The following is a 24300-nucleotide window of genomic DNA, read 5'->3' on the forward strand; positions in this document are numbered from 1 at the left end:
GGTGTCACATTGACAGAACAACAGTCAATCAGTGAGCTCAGCGTCTCTAAGGGGGCAGTCTATCTACCTGGATAGAGCCACTGAGCTCACTGATTGGCTGTCGATGTGACGTCAAGACCAATATCGGACCCAGTAAACAGCCTAGAGGCTTGGTGCCAGATTTTGGAACCATGAGTATAGCATAGTCTGTTATTTTATAACAAACTACAGCCAGGGCGGAACATTTTTGAAAGTGGACAGCCCCTTTAATCCCTTCACAACCTATGACATATAGGTACTGTACGTCATAGGTCATGTACTGTATACCTCTTTGGTGTGAGCTCCGACTCTGAGCCCACATCTTTTCAGGCATATGGCAGCTAATTTGATCAGCTGTTATGTGCCCCTAACAGCCACGGGTGGAATTGCTATCCACACACTGCTGTTAACATTTTAAATGCCGCTGTCAATCTCTGGCTTAAGATCAGATGATTGTAACTTCAAGTCTTCTAAGGACTCTATTGAAGCAAGTAAAAAGTGTAAAAAAAAAGTTTTAAAAAATATTTGAAAACTTTAAAAAATCTAAAAGTTCAAATCACTCCCCTTTTGTCCCATGCGAAATAAAACAATAAAAAAAATGAAAAATACACATATTTGGTATTGCTGTGTTCAGATTTGCCCAATCTGAAATTAAAATATAAAAATAATTAATCCGATTGGTAAACAGGGTAACGAGAAAATACCAGAATTACATTTTTTGGGTTTCTGCAGCATTGCAATTAATTGCAATAATGGGCGATGAAAACATTGTATCTACACCAAAATGGTATCAATAAAAATGTCAGTTCACACAAAAAATAAGCCCTCACCCAACCCCAGATTCCACAAAATGGAGACACTACAGGTCTCAGAAAATGGCGCCATTTTAAAAAAAAAACATAATTTTTTTTCACCACCTAAATAAAAAAGAACCTAGACATGTTTAGTGTCTACGAACTCGTAATGACCTGGAGAATCAAAATCAAATTCAAAATTTTTTGAATAACTTCTCTTTGCCCATTCCTTTAGGGGGACTTGAACCTGCAAACGTCCGATTGGTCATACTATACACAGCAATGAAAACCAAAAGCAAAACACAAAACAAATATCCTGGAATTAAAAAGTAAAAAAAATATATTGCAAAAATTGCATGAAGGTAGTAATAATAGTAATAATAAGGGTATTTAGTTAACATAATTTTGATCAAAATAATGTAGAAGCCATCCCGCCACGTCACGGCAACCCTTGTGGGACAGTCCTAATTACTATTATTACTACCTTCATGCAATTTTTGCAATATATTTTTTTACTTTTTTATTCCAGGATATTTGTTTTGTGTTTTGCTTTTGGTTTTCTCTGTGTAAAGGTCATGTGTTCATATGCAATTACATTTTGCATGCACATTAATTTACTTTTTCTGCTCAGACCCAGTTTCTCATTTATACACAGCAATGGCACAGTATTGCTGTATATACTGAAAATAGTCTATGACAGAAGAGATCACACATCAGGCGTGGGGGTATTCAGCCGACCCCCAGCTGTCACAACAACCTATCGATTCCCTATAATCATTTTGCATGTGAGCTGATTGGGGCCTTTACTAACGTCTGGGCCAGATCACAGCGCTTATATGCAACTATCAGTGGGGTTAACAGCAGTGAATGACCCATATGCGCCGATTGCTGCTGTTGGAGGCAGATGCCGGCAATATACTATAGCCGGTTCTACTCTGTGAGGAGTGGCATCTGCTCCTGAGTCCACTCCAAAGTTCCTGACATTCTCCATGATATAATGCAATGCTATGGAGCATTAAGGGGAAGTTTACTATTATGTATATCTAAAACACTGGCGCTGCTGTGAAAAACGACCATCAAGGCGCCTAAAAAGGGCACTTCAGGAAAAACTCAACTAACTTTTCAAGAATGGTTCGCCATGGCACCTGCAATGCTTAGTGTGAGCAATAAACTCCAGTGGCCAGTACTACAAAATGCTTAACCAGTTCGAGACTGATCCATTTTCCTCCTGTTCATGATGGGAAAATTTCCAGCAATTTTTTTTTAACATGTGGTTTTCTGAGTTTTACATTTTTTTCTCATTGGAATATTCAAATAATTTTTGCCTTTTTTTAAAAAAATTTTTGTGGCTACATTTTAATGTAATTTTTGTTTTTTTTTCCCAATAACAGCAAAAAATGTAAAGCAAAAAAAAAGTAAAGACTTTTTTATTTTTCACATTTATTTTTTGATGTACACAAAAAATATATTTTAAATCGTGTTCACCATTCTATACTAATTCTTTTCATATATTGGAATTTGGACTGGCATTGGGTTTCTTATTTTTTTTGTATTTATTTCTCTAATTTTTTATTTACTTTTTTTCTTTTATTTCACACATTTTGTCCTCCGTTAGCTCATAAAAGACCTTTAGGGGGGATTTCAAAATGTAAATACATTTTTATTATCGCAATTATGCCAGCCCCTATTATATTGGAAATTCAGCCTCCTGCTTTCACTGCAAAGCTGATTGGGGTCTGCTTAGGTCCAGCAACTTCTGATCCCTCCTGGCGCCATCATTGCTAGGATGGGGAAGAAATACTGACAGCACTTCCAAAACTACACAAACCTTGCTCATATACTACAGTCTCTATACTGTTCTCAGGAAGGCAGAGATGGTTATAAGCCATTCCTGCCTTCTTTATAGAGATTCTGTTTCTGACAGAGGGTTCCCCAATCCTGTATTGGAATGATCTGACTCCGCAACGATGTTCCTAAATGTCCTTCCAGAGTAATATGCAGACGGGCCTGAAGTTTTAAGTCATTGGGTGGCCTCTGAGCAATTAGTTTAATTCATCCTAAAATGCCTTAATATAGCTCTAAATACACTGTAGGAAAAAGAAGCGCAATAGAGTCTCATCCGGGTGATAAGTCAAAAAAACGATCAGATTAAACTCATCTGATGTGACTTGAGAAAGAGCATATAGAATTGTCAATAATGACAGCTGCCGCTGATCCACTGGTCAAATCTATGACCCATCGTAGTATCAAAGGCTTTTAAAATTCGTGGATACCATTTGCGCTGCTGTACAAATGATGGTCCAGACTAGTTCAAGGTAAAATATTGATGGTTTTAATCTCAATCTCAATGCGTTTTGAGGTCAACAGGACTTCTTCCTCGTTGAGAGCATCTCCTGAGGAAGAAGTCCTGTTGACTTCGAAACGCGTTGAGATTGATATTAAAACCATCAATATTTTACCTTGAACTAGTCTGGACCATCATTTGTACAGCAGCGCGGATGGTATCCACACATTTTTTTCAGCCTTTGGAAATAGCTCTGGAAATAGATGTGGCTAATGATAATTATTTTTTGGAATTTCCATTCAGTGTTATATGAATAATACAAAGGAAGGTTAACTTGTAGGATATTTTGTAAGTGCTAATAGTTGGTTTCTTTCTCTAGATTTATATTAGTAGAACTCCTATGATTTATATACTCAACCTCATCATCCCAGCATGCTTCCTCGTGTTCCTGGACATCGTCAGTATGTTCATCCAGAGTTACTCCGAAAGGCTTGGTTTTAAAATTACCATTGTTTTGGGGTTTTCTGTTCTTCTGCTGATTCTGAATGACATGTTGCCCAGTTCGGATAACACTCCTATGTTAGGTACGTTCCTTCAAGAACTATTATAGTATGAAAGTTTCAAATATTATACTTATGACAGATTTTAAAGTTTTTTTTTTGTAAAGGAAACATTCTTCTGTTTTTGTAATCCTAATCATTTTAAGTATTTTCTGTTGTATTTGTATGGCAATGATGGTCCTCAGTATCCTCGGAAGTATTACTACCTTATACATGATGGAGCAGTCCAACACCAGTGCTATTCTCCCGCTTTGGATAAAGAAAGCTGTCTTGACATATCTGGCACGAATTTTATGCTTCAAGAAAGCCATAAGAGCTGAACTTGTCACATTAGTCACCATAGATAATGGTGAGTGTTAAAAAAATAAAGGAAAAAGTGTTTACGTAGAAAAAAAAATCATGGATTCATTATAGCTTTTTTTTAAATCATTTTACAGAACCCGAAAGTGTGAAAAAAGTTGTGACAAGTGAGGAAAAAAACAGAAAGGAAAAGAAGCATTTTGAAAAAGGAACATATTTACAAGAAGTTAAACTTCTGAAAAAACTTTTGTCACAAATTTTGAAAATTCGTGATGACTTGAATTTTGCTAAGGAAGAAAGAGAAGCCAAATCCGACTGGTTGATAGTAGCCCAGATTGTGGATCGACTAGTCCTTGTCTTGTATCTCTTTACTGTGTCATTGATCTTCACAATAATGATCTGCGTTTGGATCTTATGGTAAATGTATGTACAGATTCAATAATCCAGAGTGAGAACATCATGGGATCTCTGATTCTGTCAGCTCAATTCATTAAACATTTGGACATGAATGCCTGGCCATAAAATGGTGTAAAAATGCACCCGAAACGCATTCATGTGAAACTGATCTATGTCAGAAAGTCACATACTGTATGCAAGCTACACTATATTGGGAGGAATCATGTTAAAGAGAACCTGAGAGGTCCCACATTCCCGCTGAACCACCAACAGTTGTATCTTCTTGTCTAAATTCCCTTCCTAAGGCCGGGGTCAGACTTGCGAGAAACTCAAACGAGTCTTGCACGTCAATACCAGGCACTGCCGCCGGCACTTGAACCGGAGGGCTCAGCTTCATGTATTTTTATGCAGCTGAATGCTCCGGTCGCAAGTGCTGGCGGCAGTGCCAAGTATTGATGTTCGAGACTCGTACGAGTTTCTCGCACATCTGACCCCGGCCTAACAAGTCCCTTTATTTAATTGGACACAAACAGATCTCCCCTTAGTGAAGGAGACTATTTTGAACTTAATGACCAAGCCAAATTTTACAATTTATGAGGTCATAACTCTGGAACACTTCAATGGATCCCATTGATTATGAGAATGTTTTTTCATGACATATTGTACTTCATGATAGTGGTAACTTTTTTTGATATGTGTCTATTTGTGACAAGAAACAGAAATTTGGCGAAAATTTAGAAAATATTCTCAATTTTCAAACTTATAATTTTTATGCCCTTAAATCAGAGAGATGTTTCACACAAAATAGTTAATAAATAACATTTCCCACATGTCTACTTTACATCAGCATAATTTTTGAAACATATTTTTCTTTGTTAGGAAGTTATAAGGGTTAAAAGTTGACCAGCGATTTCTCATTCTTCCAACAAAAGTTACAAAACCATTTTTGAAGAACCACATCACATTTGAAGTGACTTTAAAGGGCCTATATGACAGAAAATAACCAGAAATCGCACCATTCTAAATACTGTACTCCTCAAGGTGCTCAAAACCACATTCAAGAAGTTTATTAATCCTTCAGGTGCTTCACGGGCACTGAAGTAATGTGGAAGGAAAAAATGAACATTTCACTTTTTTCACTAAAAAAATAACTTTAGACCCAATTTTGTTTTATTTTCAAAAGGGTAACAAGAGAAAATGAATTCCAAAATTTGTTGAGCAATTTCTCCTGAGCATGCTGATACCCTATATGTGGGGGAAAACCACTGTGTGGGCGCATGGCAGAGCTCAGAAGGGAAGGAGCATCATTTGACGTTTTGAATGCAAAATTTGCTGGAATCGAGAGCGGATGTCATGTTGTGTTTGCAGAGCCCCTGATGTGTGTAAACAGTGGAAACCCCCCACAAGTGTTCCCATTTTAGAAACCAAACCGGGCAAGGATTGTATTCAACTGTATAGTGAGCGTTTTGAACCCACAGGTACAACACAGAATTTGATAGCATTAGGTCGTCATTTTAAATAGATTGTCATTAGTACTCACTACTCCAGTTTGCATCGGGTTCTCGGGTATACACCAAATATTGCGGATGCTCGAGTGACATGTTCCGACTCCCCACCTCTTATGTTTTTGGCTGTTAGATACCCCCAAAAAAACATGCAGGGATCTGCAGTACTCTGTGCATACCTGAGCACCCGATGCAAACTCGAGTAGCAAGCACTTGCCCTCAACATTAGCCGTCATATTTTTATTTTTACGCTTGAAAAAACCCCAACCCTAAGGCCTCTTTCACACATCCGGCTTTTGTAATCCGGCACGATGCGGTGAAATTTTTAATAACCGGATCCAGCACCGGATCCGGTTTTGTCCCATAAGCTTTCATGGTCGCCGCATCGTGCTGGATGGTTATGCGTCGTGTCCGGTTGTTGCCGGACATGGCAAAAATTAGCCGTCCGGCATCTGCAAAAACCGTTCTCTGCAACGTTTTTTGTCAGCGCCGGACCGGCTTTTTCCACAACGCATGCCCGGACTCTGTGAATGTTAACCCCACAAGTGCCCGGCGAGAGAGAGATCTCTCTCTGTCACCCGGACACTTGTGAGAGATCTCTCTCACCGGGCACTTGTGGGGTTAACACTCACAGTGTCTGGGTGAGAGAGATCTCTCTGTGGGGTTAACCCCACAAGTGCCTGGCAAGAGAGAGAGATTCTCTCGCCTGGACACTGAGTGTTAACCCCACATGTCTCTCTCTCTCTCCACCCCCCTCTCCCCTCCCCTCCCCTCCCCTCCCTTTCAGCAGCTGTCTCTCTCAGCGGCTGCCTCTGTCCACCGGTATATATGTTCCTCCTGCGGCTCCTTTAAATCTTGTCCGAGCCGTATCAGACGCCGCCGCTGGACCCCACACACCGGATGTGTGAAAGTAGCCTAACTCCAATTGTAACCACAACCGTAACCTCAACCTTAACCCTAATACAATCCTAGCCCAAACTCCAACCCTAAACATAACCCCAACCCTAACCACAACTGCAAAGAATGGAAAAAAAATATTTTAGAATTTTTATCTAACTAAGGGGGTGACAAAGCGGATTTGATTTACTATGTTTTTTTCTTTCAATCACCGTTATAGGGTCTATCACAGTGATCAAAAGGAACCAACAGGAAACATTCCCTGTTGCTGAGTACCATCCAGGTAGATCTTGGCGGGTGCACTGCATATGTGCCCGACATTTATTTTCCAGGAAGACGCAGAGGGCCAGGGACCAGAACAGGAGGGACCGGGGGATGGCTTAGCTAGAGGGGAGCTTGGGGGACATCATTTCTCTCTCCTCTGACTTGTATATCATGTTAGAAGAGAGAGAAATCATTGTAACAGGGGGCACAGGTTTTGTTTTGTTTTTTACGATTTCTGTTATTCACTGAATAACGACAATCACGTGATAGGGGACCGGAAAATCCAGCCTGATCATGTTCTCCAGGGTCTTAGCTACCCCCGGTTTCTGAAACCCCCAGAGATTTTCCGACTCTGGGGGCGCTACAGCTTTATTCCCGATTGCTGTCTTAAAATGGCAATGGGGGAAAAAGGAGCCTTAACGGATGCCATTTTAATGCGTATCTGTGGTCATTAAGGGGTTAAAAAAAGTATTTCTAAAGTCTGCTTATCACATACAAATGGACCTTTCATTAGTAAGTGGGGAATCAGTTTCCCCAGACTAGTTGTCTCTCAGCATGTTATCACACTCCTGTGAGATGGCATCATCACCAGCTCTCTGCTTCCTTCATTCACGTCATTTCGACAGCTGTTCCTCTCATTCCTGCCCAGTCCGGTTGTTCTTTGGCTTCTCAATGGACCTGAGCCATCTTATGTACTTCCGGTCATACACAGTGCGACTCTGAAGCTGTGCAATGTACAGTGCAACCGGCTTCAGAGGCGCAATGACGTGAGTGAAGAAAGCCACGTGCATACGCAAGATTTTCAGGGAGCTAGCAATGATGCAGGCTCTTGCAGATCATGTCTACAGGGGTGTGATAACATGTTGAGAGAGACGACGAGTCTGGAGAAACTAACGTCCCATCGAGCAGTCAAAAGGTCCATTTGCATATGATAAACTGACTTTATAAATACTTTTTCTAAAGATCTGTCTATGAGTCCATCGAAATAACAACAACTTTTGGGGTCCAATTTCTCCTTTTACCCTTGGGAAAATGAAAAATTGAGGGTGAAAAAGTCGCTTTTGTGAAAAAATAGTTTTTTTTTATTTTTACTGCTCTACGTTATAAATTTCTGTGAAGCACTTGGGGGTTCAAAGTGCTCACCACACATCTAGATAAGTTCCTTAGGGAGTCTAGTTCTAAAATGGTGTCACTTGTGGGGGTTTCCATTGTTTAGGCACATCAGGGGCTCTCCCAACGCACCATAGCGTCCAATCTCAATTCCAGCCAATTCTGCATTGAAAAGTCATACGGTGGTCCTTCCCTTCTGAGCGCTGCCATGCACCCAAAAGTGGTTTACATGCATATATGGGGTATCAGCGTACATAGGAGATACTGCACAACAACTTTTTGGGACCAATTTCTCCTGTTAACCTGGTTAAATAAAAAAATTGTATCTGAAGTAAATTATTAGTGAAAAAAAGTTAAATGATTTTTTTTAAACATTCCAAAAATTCCTGTGAAGCACATGAAGGGTAAATAAACTTCTTGAATGTGGTTTTGAGCACCTTCAGGGGTGCAGTTTTCAGAATGGTGTCACTTTTTGGGTATTTTCTATCAAATTTTCACAATTTTTGCCAAATTTCCATTTTTTTCCGCAAATGTTCACAAGTAATATCAAATAAATGTTATCATTGTCATGAAGTACAATATGCCACGAGAAAACAATGTCAGAATCACCAGGATCCATGGAAGACTTCCAGAGTTATTACCTCATAGGCTAGTGTCACACTTGCGTATGGCATCTGATGCGAGGGCATTGGATGCGATATGCTAATGACCCTTGCCGAGTGTCATGCGACTGTGCTCCGAGCCTCTCGCACAGAGGATTGGAGCACAGCTGCGGAGGAGGCAGAGAAACTAATTTCTCTATCTCCTCCATTGCCTGACTCGGCGTATAGCGCACAGCGCTAAGATGATATCCGTGTGATGTGTGCTGTGTCACTCGTACCCACATGCTTATATGGGTGCGAATGCGCCGAGACTCGACTGAGTGTCAGTGCAAATCGCAGCATGGTGCGATTTTACTCAGATGCTGAAAACGGCCAAGAAAAATAACGTTTATGGGAGCTGCCCCATAGATGAATACTGGTCCGAGTGCTATGCAACGTTTTGTTGCATAACACTCATCTGTATTCATCGCAAGTGTGACCCCGGCCATAAAGGGACAGTGGTCAGAAATGTAAAAATTGGCCTGGTCAATAACATGCAAACCACCCTTAGGTGTTAATAGTGGATGCATGTCTGTATTCAGCTGTGTAGTGTAGAGCAAAGGGAAAAAGTGGAGGATGTGCTCTGGAAGCGGTGCTCTAGGTAACTGTAATTTTATGCGGAGACAAGACCTGCCTGGAAGAAATTATGGTGGTCTGCGCTGCATGAAAAAGAAAAGCAAAGATGAAGAACTTCAGCTAGAGACATCACTGGTGAGTCAATCTGTTACCTGTACACTGACATTATGCACTATAAACAGAGCTTTCCTGTATAATGTCACAGTTGGTCATTGTATTACCTGTACTCTGACATTATATAGAGCTCCTGTGTATGTCACTGGTGATCTCTGTAGTACCTGTACACTGACACTATATACAGAGCTCCTGTGTATATTGTCACTGGTGATCACTATATTACCTGTACACTGACACTATATACTGAGCTCCTGTGTATATTGACACTGGTTATCACTGTATTATCTGTAGACTGACACTATATACAGTACAGAGCTCCTGTGTATAATGTCACTGGTGATCACTGTATTACCTGAACAATCACATGATATACAGAGCTCCTATGTATAATGTCACTGGTGATCACTGTATTACCTGTAAACTAAACACTATATACAGAGCTCCTGTGTATACGGTCACTGTATTACCTGTACATTGACACTATATACAGAGCTCCTGTGCATAATGGCATTAGTATTGTATTTTTTTTATTAATGATCAGTATTGTAGTATTCAGTCACTGTGTGGTGGTAATATATTTTCTGGTCATGGTGTGGTGGTATTTGTTCCCTGTACAGTATATAGTATTATTCGGTCACTATGTGGTGGTAATATGTGGTCTAGTCATGGTGTGGAGGTATTTCTTCCTTGTATGTGGTAATATTTGGTCACTATGTGGTCTGGTCATGGAGTGACGGTATTTGTCCTTTGTATGTGGTATTAATGGTCAGTCTAAAAAATATATGTGACTCATTCCCTTAAATAAAAATAAATAAAAATATACCTAAATAGAGTATTAAGAAATGTTTAATAGGTTAGAGTAGAGTAGGGCCCAGCCAGAAGAGTCTACCTTGTCGTGGTGGTGGATTAAAAATTCTTTGACCAAAGCAAAAGCTTCTGGCTATGTATGTGATCTGATGTTTGATAGGAACTGTTAATATCAGATTGGTGAGGACGTTGTGCAGAAGATGGGTTTTTCCTAGAGTGGATGGTGGGACTGTGGAAGGTTTGAGGTGTGGAGGTGGAGCTGGGGTGGAGCCTGGGCAGAGTCTCAAGGGGGCCCAAAAATTTTGCCAGTATGGGGCCCTGAAATTCCTAGAAGCAGCCCTGTTGTCCAGGTCCAGGGCTTCAAACTACATCCACTGTCCTGACCTATGCCCATAATCACCATTGACTTTGCACCCTTGAGACAGGGGTGTTTTTCTCAAGGAGTCCAAGGTATACATCTACAGATAGGGGCCATGCACTCAGACAGTATTGACTGTTATTTGCTAGAGGGTCTGCCTGTGGTTCTTGGACTACCTTGGCTCACTCTGCACAACCCTGTGGTAGATTGAAACACTAGGGAGATGGTAAAGTGAAGTGAGTGTTGTCAAGGGCACTGCTTGGGCACCCAGCTTGCAAGAGTGGATACCCAGTCTGTGCCTAAATTCCTGTTTTACTTTGGGCTCAGATGTTCAGTTAGCCACTCTCATCTTCTATATAATCTGGGTCCTGGCTAGCACTCATTGCCAAAGTAGCTTTTGCGGCATGGTTGGAGGTTGTTTGTTAGTATTTGAGAAGTCGTTTGGTGGATTTATCTGTGACTGTTGCTAGGTTTTGGGTGTGTGCTAATTCCCCAGCCTTCTACTTTAGTTTTACCCCATCCTCCACTTTCTGATGCATTCCTCTGTTGTTTGTGTTAATGATTTTTATTTTACCTTGCACACCTAGACACCCACGTGCTTTCTGACTCTATTCTACCACTGGCATCCATATCCTCACTCCATGACACAGACGGTGCCACTGCTTTCTACAATGCCACTCTCGCATCAGCTATTGACGCGGTTGCCCCTCTCGTTCATGGCAGAATGCGACATACCAACAGACAACCCTGGCACAATAACACCACTAAAAAGCTCCGGCAAGTGTCCAGGATTGCAGAGCGGCGCTGGAAGAAAACAAATTCGCAAGATGACTTCACCACATTTAAACAGGCAACACTCGATTTCGATTCTGCCCTCACCTCTGCTAAACAGGCCTACTTCACAACCCTCGTATCTTCCCTATCTTACAACCCAAAACAGTTATTCAAAACTTGTAACTCCCTCCTCCGCCCACCACTGCCTCCTCCAACCTCCCTCATCTCTGCCGAGGACTTTGCCACACACTTCAAGAACAAGATTGACCAAACAAGGCAAGTCTTCATGACTCAACCACCAGACCAATGCCCAAACCCAATACCCTCACTCTCCAACATCACTGAAGGGGAGCTTAATCGTCTCTTCTCCAAATTGCACCTCACAACCTGTGCACTCGACCCCATCCCATCCCACCTCCTCTCCAACCTCACTACCACACTTATCCCATCCCTAACCCACCTCTTCTACCTATCACTAACGTCCTTCCCTTCTGCTTTCAAGCAAGCCGCAATCACGCCTATCCTCAAGAAGCCAACCCTCGACCCAACCGCTATGTCCAGCTATCGCCCAATATCATTGCTTCCATTCGCTTCCAAACTCCTGGAACAGCACGTCCACGCTGAACTTTCCTCCCACCTATCATCTAACTTGCTCTTTGACAATCTACAATCTGGTTTCCGCCCCCATCTCTCCACTGAGACAGCCCTGACCAAAATTACTAATGACCTACTTACAGCCAAATCAAATGGACAATACTCTATACTCCTGCTTCTAGACCTGTCCTCTGCATTTGACACAGTTGACCACTGCCTCCTACTACAGATCCTCTCCTCCTTCGGCATCAAAGGCCTTGCCCTATCCTGGATCTCCTCATAAACTTTCCAACCGCACATTCAGCGTCTCCCTCTCCCACACCACCTCCTCATCCCACCCTCTCTCTGTTGGAGTCCCCCAAGGCTCTGTTTTAGGACCTCTACTCTTCTCAATCTATACACTTGGTCTGGGCAACTCATAAAGTCCCACGGATCCACTACCACCTTTATGCTGATGACACTCAGATCTACCTCTCTGGCCCAGACGTCACCTCTCTGCTGTCCAGAATCCCAGAGTGTCTATCAGCCATATCCTCCTTCTTCTCCTCTCGCTTCCTCAAACTCAATGTAGACAAATCTGAACTCATCATCTTTCCTCCATCTCACAGATCTTCCTTACCCGACCTAGCTATAACAATTAATGACATCACACTTTCCCCCGTACCAGAAGTCTGCTGCCTCGGAGTAACCTTTGACTCTGCCCTGTCCTTCAAACCGCACATCCAAGCTCTTTCTACCTCCTGTCGCCTCCAGCTCAAAAATATTTCCAGAATCCATCCTTTCCTCAACCCTAAATCTACTAAAATGCTTGTGCATGCCCTCATCATCTCCCGCCTCGACTACTGCAACATCCTTTTCTGTGGTCTCCCTGCTAACACCCTCGCACCTCTCCAGTCCATCCTTAACGCTGCCGCCCGACTAATTCATCTCTCTCCTCGCTACTCCTCCGCTTCTCCCCTCTGCAAATCTCTTCACTGGCTCCCATTCCCTCAGAGTATCCAGTTCAAATTACTAATACTGACCTACAAGGCCATCTATAACCTGTCTCCCCCATATGTCTCTGAACTAATCTCCCGATACCTTCCCTCACGTAATCTCCGGTCCTCCCAAGACCTCCTCTCCTCCACACTTATTCGCTCCTCATCCAACCGCCTCCAAGACTATTCCTGAATAGCCCCTATTCTCTGGAATTCTTTGCCCCAACAAGTCCGACTATCAACCACATTTGGATCCTTCAGACGGAACCTGAAAACCCACCTCTTCAAGAAAGCCTACAGCCTGCAATGACCCTGCTACCTCCTTCTCTGTCACCACTACCGGTGATATCACCTCAACCAACACCGGAACTGCTGCAACCCACCAACCTACTGTCTCCTTCCCCACCATCCTGTGGCATGTAAGCCCGAGAGAGCAGGGTCCTCTCTCCCCTCTGTATCAGTCTGTCATTGTTAGTTTGTTTACTGTAAGTGATATCTGCAATTTGTATTTAACCCCTTCTCATGTACAGCACCATGGAATCAATGGTGCTATATAAATAAATAATAAAAATAAGGCCGGATTCAGGAGCTAAGGTAAGATATGTGGCCCTGGCATCTTCACCATCGGAAGTAACTCTGGGAACAGCGAGCTAGGGCGCTCCAAGTGTTAGGGACAGGGAGGAAGCCCCTGGTCTTGGGACACCCGACAATAGAGCTGTGACAGTACATCTCTGAACTAATCTCCTGATATCTTCCCTCACGTAATCTACGGTCCTCCCAAGACCTCCTTCTTGCCTCCACACTTATTCATTCCTTATCCAATTGCCTCCAATACTTCTGAATATCCCCCATCCTCTGGAATTCTGTGCCATTCATTCCCATCCCTTTAGTCTCCATGTAGTACAAATGCCATGATGAGGTTTCACGCCCAGAGCTCATCTCTGCAAATATCCCTTTTCTCCCGTCTTCAGCAGCCCTTCCCGATGTGGTGCTCTTAGAAATAAAAGTATCATTAAATAAAAAATATCTTCCATGCTGTGCCCTAGAATTTATAATTGCCTGTGCTTACTGCACAAAATGTCACTGTCCGCACACTGCAAAATTTCCTGCACACATTGGCCCTCTCCAATATTCTCCCCCACACTGCCCCTCTGCAAAATACCCCCCACACACACTGTAAATATTCCCCCCACATTGTCCCTGTGCAAAATATTCTGGACACACTGCCCCTCTGTAAAATATCCCCCACACACACTGCCCCTCTGTAAAATACCCCCACCCCCATTGTACCTCGGAATAAAGTGCCCCAACACCATCACTGCCTCTCAGACGACTGTGTCCCCTTTCACAGTTGTCACTCCCATTATGTGCCCTCACTGTGACAGTAACCTCTTTTAACTTCATCCACAATAATAAGGCATTAGTTCTTCAGCTTCACTATTGGCTTTGCAGTCTCTTCTCCTTTGCGGTGCTTTGGTGTTGGCATCAGAGCGATGATGTAGACACTGTGCTGACCTCATCACGCCGCTGCACGTCGGGCCTGAGACTAATGAGCGCTCCTCTGCCCCAGTCCCGCACAAGTGTTCAAATGTATCTGTGTCTGAAAGCTAGTAAAGGGAATCTGTTGTCAGGTTTTTGCTAACTCACTTAAGAGCAGCAAAGTAGGGGCAGATACCCTGATTCTACCACTTGTGATACAACCAGAGATTTTAGATGCAGTATTTAGCAGAGCTCTGAAAGCTAACCCCGCCCGCACCCCATCTTTCTGTGTACATTGTATATTGACAGTGAGCTGCTTATCAGTGCTGGGGGCGGGGTTGGACTAAGAGGCATTCAGGCAGCCATTCAGGCAGTGTTAATTTAGTCCTGATAAAACACTTACTATATTGAAACTACAGCACACAACCTAGTAACAGATACATCGCCGAAATCACTGTCTCAACCCTTATCTCATGTTGCACTCAGATTGCATAAGACAAATCTGCTGAAAGATTCCCTTTAAGGCTCCCATACACATTAGACTCATGTCATTTGAACCTGCTGATATCAGCAGATGTTGTTGGGGAAGATCAGGATCCCACATGTCCGACTTCGGACTGCTGGTCCTCTTGCTCTCGGTGAGCAGTCACCAAAGGAGTCTAATAGTGGTTGTCTCATAGAGAACACGGAGGAGAGATCGGCTAAGTGAGCATATGTCTGACAGCTAACTATCAATGATGAGCTCCTGTAATCCTCCATAATCATGTACTCATGGCATCCCTGCCCCCACTGCTGATTAGCCGATTTTTGCCCATGGACAATACAGGCATGTAGCGGTCACACAATGCTGGGGGCGAGGGAGGCTGAGGTCATCATTTAGAGGACTAGCAGAGCTGCAGCAGATAAAATGTGCTTTTATCAGGCAAGAAGCCCTATGCGGGGAATCAGGGTCACTCACTATGTTATGCTGCCCCCGATTGGGAGGCATTAACCTGGTGACACCTTCCCTTTAAACATCTGTTACCGTCACTTAAGGATAAAGAAAATAACCTGTAGTTGATGACATTGGCGGATTATTAAGGAGGACACATATTTTTCAGAACACAAATAGACAAATGTGTTTTATACAGGCAGATGGCATTTCAAGCTTCCAAAAAAACTATGAGCAGGAGAATCTTTGTGACATAAGACTTCAGATCAGAATGAAATATCTAGGATTTTTTTCTTTTCCAGCAAATTCATTAACACCGCCCCAATATGTTCCGTGCTGACAATATTTTCTTTACCTTACATTCGTTTCTCACATAAAATATATAGCCCTACAAAGAGAAAATCTATGGCATTCATACATCAAAATACACCGAATTCTCCCAAATAGAACAACACAAAAAAAAATTACATCCTAAGAGAATTAGTGTAATGATTGGGCAAATGGACCGGGGCTTCATCTAACAAATAATCACCTGAAAATGGATTAAGGCATAGTGACAGAGCGATGTGCAGAGGGCGATCTGCAGCGTAAGGGACTGATTTGTCACCGATTCATTCTCCTCGGGGCGGCAAGGCTGATGTCAGCTCTGGGATTACAATCTGCAGGAGAGAAAAGCACTTACATCTCTCGGGATAGATGGATCTCAGAGCTTTTGACATGTTAAATTTGGGGTTATTAATTCGGATGGTTCCATCAAAACGCTATGGGGCTGCTTATAGTAAACCGTGGGACAAAAAAAAAATTGTCCTATCTTAAAGGGAATCCGTCACTAGGTTTTGGTTATTTAATCTGAGAGCAGCATAATATAGGGGGAGGGATCCTGATTCCAGTTATGTATCACTTGCTCTGCCACTCGCTGTAGTTTCAATACAATCAGCATTTTATCAGCAGGAGATTATCACTGCAGGACTAGGTACTGCGTGCCAAGCAGTCCAGCTAATCTGTGTAACCCCCACCCCCAGCTACTGATTGGCAGCTTGCTGACAATGTACACAGACAGCGGCCAATCAGGGTTGTGGGAGGAGTAATACAAGGCTCGGTATTCTGAGCGCTGCTACATTTACAGCAGAGAAACAGAGATTTTGGCAATAGCGCACCAAGCAGCCCAGTAAGTGACACATCACTGAATTCAGGTTCTCTGCCCTTATATTATGCAGATATTGGATTTGATATTAAAAAAAACCTGATGCACTTTTAAATTGTTATTCCCGTCTCAGACTTTCATAGCTCAGACATGAATAACTCTGTCCAGGAGTGATACCCTATTTCTGGAACTTCCACTAAATTCTATCAGAGTTACTCAGCTGCTTTTGGTTCCTTGTTCTGTAGTTATCTCATGTGCGGAGTTATTGATGTCTCAGCCTTGAAAGGCTTAAATAAGAAGAACTCTGACCAATTATACCTAAGGGTATGTTCACACAGAGTTTTTAGTTAGTTCATTTTACTCTGAAACCTTCTAAAGACATGACACTTTAAAAGCGGAGCTGGGGGCCATAGCTGGAGGCTGGACTAGTCTGGCTCCACCCTCATCATTCAAGGTGATTGACAGGTCTCTCCCTCACGTGCACATAGGGAGACCTGTCAATCATCACCGGCCTGGGACGATGCCCAACTACTCAACTCTTTGAAGTCTATTTTCCGTGAATAGCGGATCTACCTGGCTCTGATGCTGGCCATAGTTTTGACAGGATGAATCAGATGGCAGGTTCCCTTTTACTTTCCTGGAGCGATTTCGAAGAAGTTTTTGAAGCCTATTTTTCCACACTGTGTTTTTTTTTTTGCCTTGATAGTGTTAAGCGTGAAGGCGATTCCAAATTGTCACTTCTATTTTTTTCACAACCTCATTGGAAAAACACGGGGCGAGTATGGACCAGGGTGCGCAGATTAGGGGCGCGGGTCTTCTGACCCGAACCGCCTCATAGGCGTATATGATTCTGCTGCCTTCAGGTTGGGAGACCCCACCAATCCATGCACCACAGCCTGCCACTCGCACCATTTCCAATCCAAAATTGTATCTTCTCCAATACTGAGAATTAAGAACCTCTCCTTTATGTAACGGTGTGTGCAACCCACGGCTTTATCACTTGGATCCCACCTGAAAAAGCATTGCCAAAAAGAATAAACGTTAAACTGACACTGCTGTCCCGTCTTTTGTCATTGCTTGTAACCGCATCTGGCTTCAAAAGTCGGGAGGTGGATACAAGAAGTAGCATGTTCATCCTTTGGGTGGCATCCTCTTGGCTATTTAGGGTTGAAATGCTAAAAAAATGATGGAAAAGACGCCATGAAGACACTTCAGGAATACACCACCGGTGCCTAACTAACGTCATGTGCACAGGCCTTTAGGCCGAATCCAAACATGGATGTCTGAACGCGGCCCAACGTTGGATCAACACAAAGGAGAAGATATTAATTAATTAATGAAGTACGGATTGGAAATAGGAACAAGGTTATGCGATTACGACCCTAAAGAAGTTCTCCAACTTTTGGAAAATCTGATTAATGACACAAGCTCAGAGGGGACTAACACATCAGACTGCTGCCTATCTTTCTTCTGCTCTACCAATGCTGACCGGCATTTAAGACCACGTAGTTGCTAAGAAAACAATGTCTATTAGCTGCAGCCTTCTACGTCTAGACTGGTGGCCAGGGATATTCTGTGTTTCTCGATCTCATATTAATCAGATATACCAGTACTCAATGTGTGATTACATTTCGAGAGAGACAGAGGATCATAGACAGAAGAGGGCCCAAAGCTAAGATGGGATCCCTCCTGCACTGGCGCTCTTTGACCTGTGCTGGGACTTTTGCTCCCGGAGACCCATAGTTGCCTTTGGATGGAAAACCTCTTTAGAAACAATACAGCATTTTTCTTACTTAAAACGGCCAGATCTGCTGCTTCCAGGTTTTTAGAATTTCTTATCATTTACCCGAAGCTTCAAATATCACAAAATCGGAATGGCTCTGATATTTCAGAGACACATGTTGAAGAATTACCAGCCCTTGAAAGGGTTTTTCTCTGGTTTCAACAATCTATCACCTATCCACCAGATAACTGATAAGTGTTAGATTGCAGAGGTTCAGACTACTGGCCAAAATGAGGTCCCATGCCCCTATTGCCTTAAGTCACAAGACCATGCCTGAAAGGGTTGAATGTGGTGCTGGTTGCACATGCGACCTACTGCACCGTTCAGAGTCTAGCACACTGATGAAGGTATATGAGCCAATGGGTGACTCTGGCTTTGGACTACACATGCTTCCCGAAGCAGTGGTGGTTTTCCAGTGGGTAAACCTTTATGGCATTGCAGCGTAAGACATAACTCATAACAAAATGCATCACCCCAAAAACGATGTGATTTTTGACTATTGGGGCCATGGAATGGACAAGGAATAATTCCGTGTAAATTCAATGAATGGGTCGGAAATATTTACAAGTTTAGCTAAACAGCTAATTGTGGTTCAACATTCCTCTGGAAATGTAACATAGGCTGTAGTCTCATCTCAGTGACTAAAACGGAGTCCCAGTTCACTTAAAGTTCATTTTCCTTTTATGGGGGGCATTGAAGTCTGTCAGCCGTCTGGATAGAGAATTCGTAGCTGGCTCACTGAGCCGGCTGCTCCGACTCTATCACACGCGGACTAGGTCTCTGCGCCTTCAGATGGCAGCCAGCTGCCCAAGGACCATCCTGAACTGCTGAGTGCTGTTACTGAGGTCTTTCACTCGCTCCACCATATCCTTGGCTGCTGACGGAGACGGGTACTGAAGTGCTGCTGTTTTGGTGGAAAGAACGATCTCCTTGAGCTTGTCACACATAAGGTTGCTGTAGTGGGTGACTTTGTTTCGGATGTCCTGAGCTTTGGCTTGGCGCGACAATGTGTCCCCGATAAATACCAGCTTGTGGGCACTGAGGATAACAAACTTGCTGTGGGCCACAAAAATTTTGGGAGGTTGGTTGCTACTGATGGAGCTATAAAAGGCATCAATGGCGTTGGTCAAAGTAGTGACGTTGGCCTCACACTGTTCTTGGTAGAAGAGAAGCAGCTGCCGGTCTGAGTTGCTCAGGGCGCTACGAACCTGGCTGTAGTGTTGAGGTGGTGTCCAGTTGGACAGATCGTTCTCGATGGGTCGTGCAACCTCTTCTTCTAGACGTTCGAACTGCTTCAGCTAAAACATGTAAAACAGAAAGAAAGTGGAATTACTTCACCACGTCACATTTCTTACTTCTCTAATAAGTTCTTCTAGAGTCGTAGTTACCGAAAAATGTTATGAGCATGTATACCCACACTGCACATACATACACATGTACATACACACACTGCACATACACATATATATACACACACTGCACATACATAGACAAGTATACACACACTCCACATACACATATACCCACACTGCACATACACATGTACATACACACTCCGCACATACACATATATATACCCACACTGCACACACATACACATGTACATACACACACTGCACATACACATATATATACACACTGCACATACATAGACAAGTATACACACACTCCACATACACATATACCCACACTGCACATACACATGTACATACACACTCCGCACATACACATATATATACCCACACTGCACACACATACACATGTACATACACACACTGCACATACAGATATATATATACACACTGCACATACATACACAAGTATACACACACTCCACATACACATACCCACACTGCACATACATACACATGTACATAATCACACTGCACATACACATATATATATACACACACTGCACATACATACACATGTACATACACATATATATACACACACTCCACATACACATATATATATATACCCACACTGCACATACAAACACATGTATACACACTGCACATACATACACATGTACATACACACACTGCACATACACATATATATACCCACACTGCACATACACATGTACATACACACCGCAAATACACATATATATACACACACTGCACATACATACACAAGTATACACACACTCCACATACACATATATATACCCACACTGCACATACATACACATGTACATACACACACTGCACATACACATATATATATATATATACACTGCACATACATACACAAGTATACACACACTGCACATACATACATATGTACATACACACACTGCACATACACATATATATATACACACTGCACATACATACACATGTACATACACACACTGCACATACACATATATATATATATACACACTGCACATACATACACATGTACATACACACACTGCACATACACATATATATACACACACACTGCACATACATACACATGTATATACACACACTGCACATACATACACATGTACATACACACACTGCACATACACATATATATACACACACTGCACATACATACACAAGTATACACACACTGCACATACATACATATGTACATACACACACTGCACATATATATATATACACACTGCACATACATACACATGTACATACACACACTGCACATACACATATATATACACACACTGCACATACATACACATGTATATACACACACTGCACATACATACACATGTACATACACACACTGCACATACACATATATATACACAGACTGCACATACATACACATGTATATACACACACTGCACATACATACACATGTATATACACACACTGCACATACATACACATGTACATACACACACTGCACATACATACACATGTATACACACACTGCACATACACATGTATATACACACACTGCACATACATACACATGTATACACACACTGCACATCCATTCGCATGTATACACACACTGCACATACACATGTATATACACACACTGCACATACATGTACATACACACACTGCACATACACATATATATACACACACTGCACATACATAGACAAGTATACACACTCCACATACACATATACCCACACTGCACATATACATGTACATACACACACCGCACATACACATATATATATACCCACACTGCACATACATACACATGTACATACACACACTGCACATACATACACATGTACATACACACACTGCACATACATACACATGTACATACACACACTGCACATACACATATATATATACACACTGCACATACATACACAAGTATACACACACTCCACATACACATACCCACACTGCACATACATACACATGTACATAATCACACTGCACATACACATATATATATATATATACACACACTGCACATACATACACATGTACATACACACACTGCACATACACATATATATATACACACTGCACATACATACACAAGTATACACACACTCCACATACACATACCCACACTGCACATACATACACATGTACATAATCACACTGCACATACACATATATATATATATATACACACACTGCACATACATACACATGTACATACACATATATATACACACACTCCACATACACATATATATATATACCCACACTGCACATACAAACACATGTATACACACTGCACATACATACACATGTACATACACACACTGCACATACACATATATATACCCACACTGCACATACACATGTACATACACACCGCAAATACACATATATATATACACACTGCACATACATACACAAGTATACACACACTCCACATACACATATATATACCCACACTGCACATACAAACACATGTATACACACTGCACATACATACACATGTACATACACACACTGCACATACACATATATATACACACACTGCACATACATACACAAGTATACACACACTGCACATACATACATATGTACATACACACACTGCACATACACACATATATATATACACACTGCACATACATACACATAGAAAACCAAAAACAAAACAAATATCCTGGAATAAAAAAGTAAAAAAAATATATTGCAAAAATTGCATGAAGGTAGTAATAATAGTAATAAGGGTATTTAGTTAACATAATTTTGATCAAAATAATGTAGAAGCCATCCCGCCACGTCACGGCAACCCTTATGGGACAGTCCTAACTCTTGTATTTAAAACCTTTCCACTTGTCAAGTGACGTGAATGTGAACAAGGACAGAGGGACTGAACCACCAGTAATAGTATAGGCCAGACAGGATGGATTTTCCAACTCAGAAACAGGGCGGTCACACCCTTATATGCACAGAATGCACAATGAAACAAATGAGAAACTGGGTCTGAGCAGAAAAAGTAAATTAATGTGCATGCAAAATGTAATTGCATATGAACACATGACCTTTACACAGAGAAAACCAAAAACAAAACAAATATCCTGGAATAAAAAAGTAAAAAAAATATATTGCAAAAATTGCATGAAGGTAGTAATAATAGTAATAAGGGTATTTAGTTAACATAATTTTGATCAAAATAATGTAGAAGCCATCCCGCCACGTCACGGCAACCCTTATGGGACAGTCCTAACTCTTGTATTTAAAACCTTTCCACTTGTCAAGTGACGTGAATGTGAACAAGGACAGAGGGACTGAACCACCAGTAATAGTATAGGCCAGACAGGATGGATTTTCCAACTCAGAAACAGGGCGGTCACACCCTTATATGCACAGAATGCACAATGAAACAAATGAGAAACTGGGTCTGAGCAGAAAAAGTAAATTAATGTGCATGCAAAATGTAATTGCATATGAACACATGACCTTTACACAGAGAAAACCAAAAACAAAACAAATATCCTGGAATAAAAAAGTAAAAAAAATATATTGCAAAAATTGCATGAAGGTAGTAATAATAGTAATAAGGGTATTTAGTTAACATAATTTTGATCAAAATAATGTAGAAGTAATCCCGCCACGTCACGGCAACCCTTGTGGGACAGTCCTAACTCTTGTATTTAAAACCTTTCCACTTGTCAAGTGACGTGAATGTGAACAAGGACAGAGGGACTGAACCACCAGTAATAGTATAGGCCAGACAGGATGGATTTTCCGTGACGGATTTGCCGTGACGTGGCGGGATGGCTTCTACATTATTTTGATCAAAATTATGTTAACTAAATACCCTTATTACTATTATTACTACCTTCATGCAATTTTTGCAATATATTTTTTTTACTTTTATATTCCAGGATATTTGTTTTGTGTTTTGTTTTTGGTTTTCTCTGTGTAAAGGTCATGTGTTCATATGCAATTACATTTTGCATGCACATTAATTTACTTTTTCTGCTCAGACCCAGATTCACATACATACACATGTACATACACACACTGCACATACACATATATATATATATATATATATACACACTGCACATACATACACATGTACATACACATATATATACACACACTGCACATACATACACATGTATATACACACACTGCACATACATACACACACTGCACATACATACACATGTATATACACACACTGCACATACACACACTGCACATACATACACATGTATACACACACTGCACATACACATGTATATACACACACTGCACATACACATGTATATACACACACTGCACATACATACACATGTATACACACACTGCACATCCATTCGCATGTATACACACACTGCACATACACATGTATATACACACACTGCACATACATACACATGTACATACACACACTGCACATACACATATATATACACACTGCACATACATAGACAAGTATACACACACTCCACATACACATATACCCACACTGCACATACACATGTACATACACACACCGCACATACACATATATATACCCACACTGCACATACATACACATGTACATACACACACCGCACATACACATATATATACCCACACT

General features: G+C 41.7%; 2 protein-coding genes across 5 annotated transcripts in view; one reads left to right on the forward strand and one right to left on the reverse strand.

Moving 5' to 3' along the window:
- LOC141089718 (5-hydroxytryptamine receptor 3A-like) overlaps nt 1-4659 on the forward strand; it is a 38083-nt gene extending 33424 nt beyond the window's left edge. Inside the window, exons 7-9 of the mRNA XM_073576219.1 lie at nt 3476-3684; nt 3803-4005; nt 4094-4659. Of these exons, the coding sequence (XP_073432320.1) occupies nt 3476-3684; nt 3803-4005; nt 4094-4377 (696 nt within the window). The 3' untranslated portion in view covers nt 4378-4659. The remainder of the gene's footprint in view (nt 1-3475; nt 3685-3802; nt 4006-4093) is intronic.
- A 10884-nt stretch (nt 4660-15543) lies between these two features.
- The window catches only part of BCAR1 (BCAR1 scaffold protein, Cas family member), a 198713-nt gene continuing 189956 nt past the window's right edge, over nt 15544-24300 (reverse strand). For all 4 annotated transcript variants that reach the window (XM_073576221.1, XM_073576220.1, XM_073576224.1 and 1 more), the window contains one exon: nt 15544-19607. In XM_073576221.1, coding sequence (XP_073432322.1) covers nt 19098-19607 — 510 coding nt within the window. In that variant the 3' untranslated portion in view covers nt 15544-19097. The remainder of the gene's footprint in view (nt 19608-24300) is intronic.

Source organism: Dendrobates tinctorius, unplaced genomic scaffold, assembly GCF_039654945.1.
Source record: "Dendrobates tinctorius isolate UK_male_01 unplaced genomic scaffold, ASM3965494v1 ptg000047l, whole genome shotgun sequence".
Lineage (NCBI taxonomy): Eukaryota > Metazoa > Chordata > Amphibia > Anura > Dendrobatidae > Dendrobates > Dendrobates tinctorius.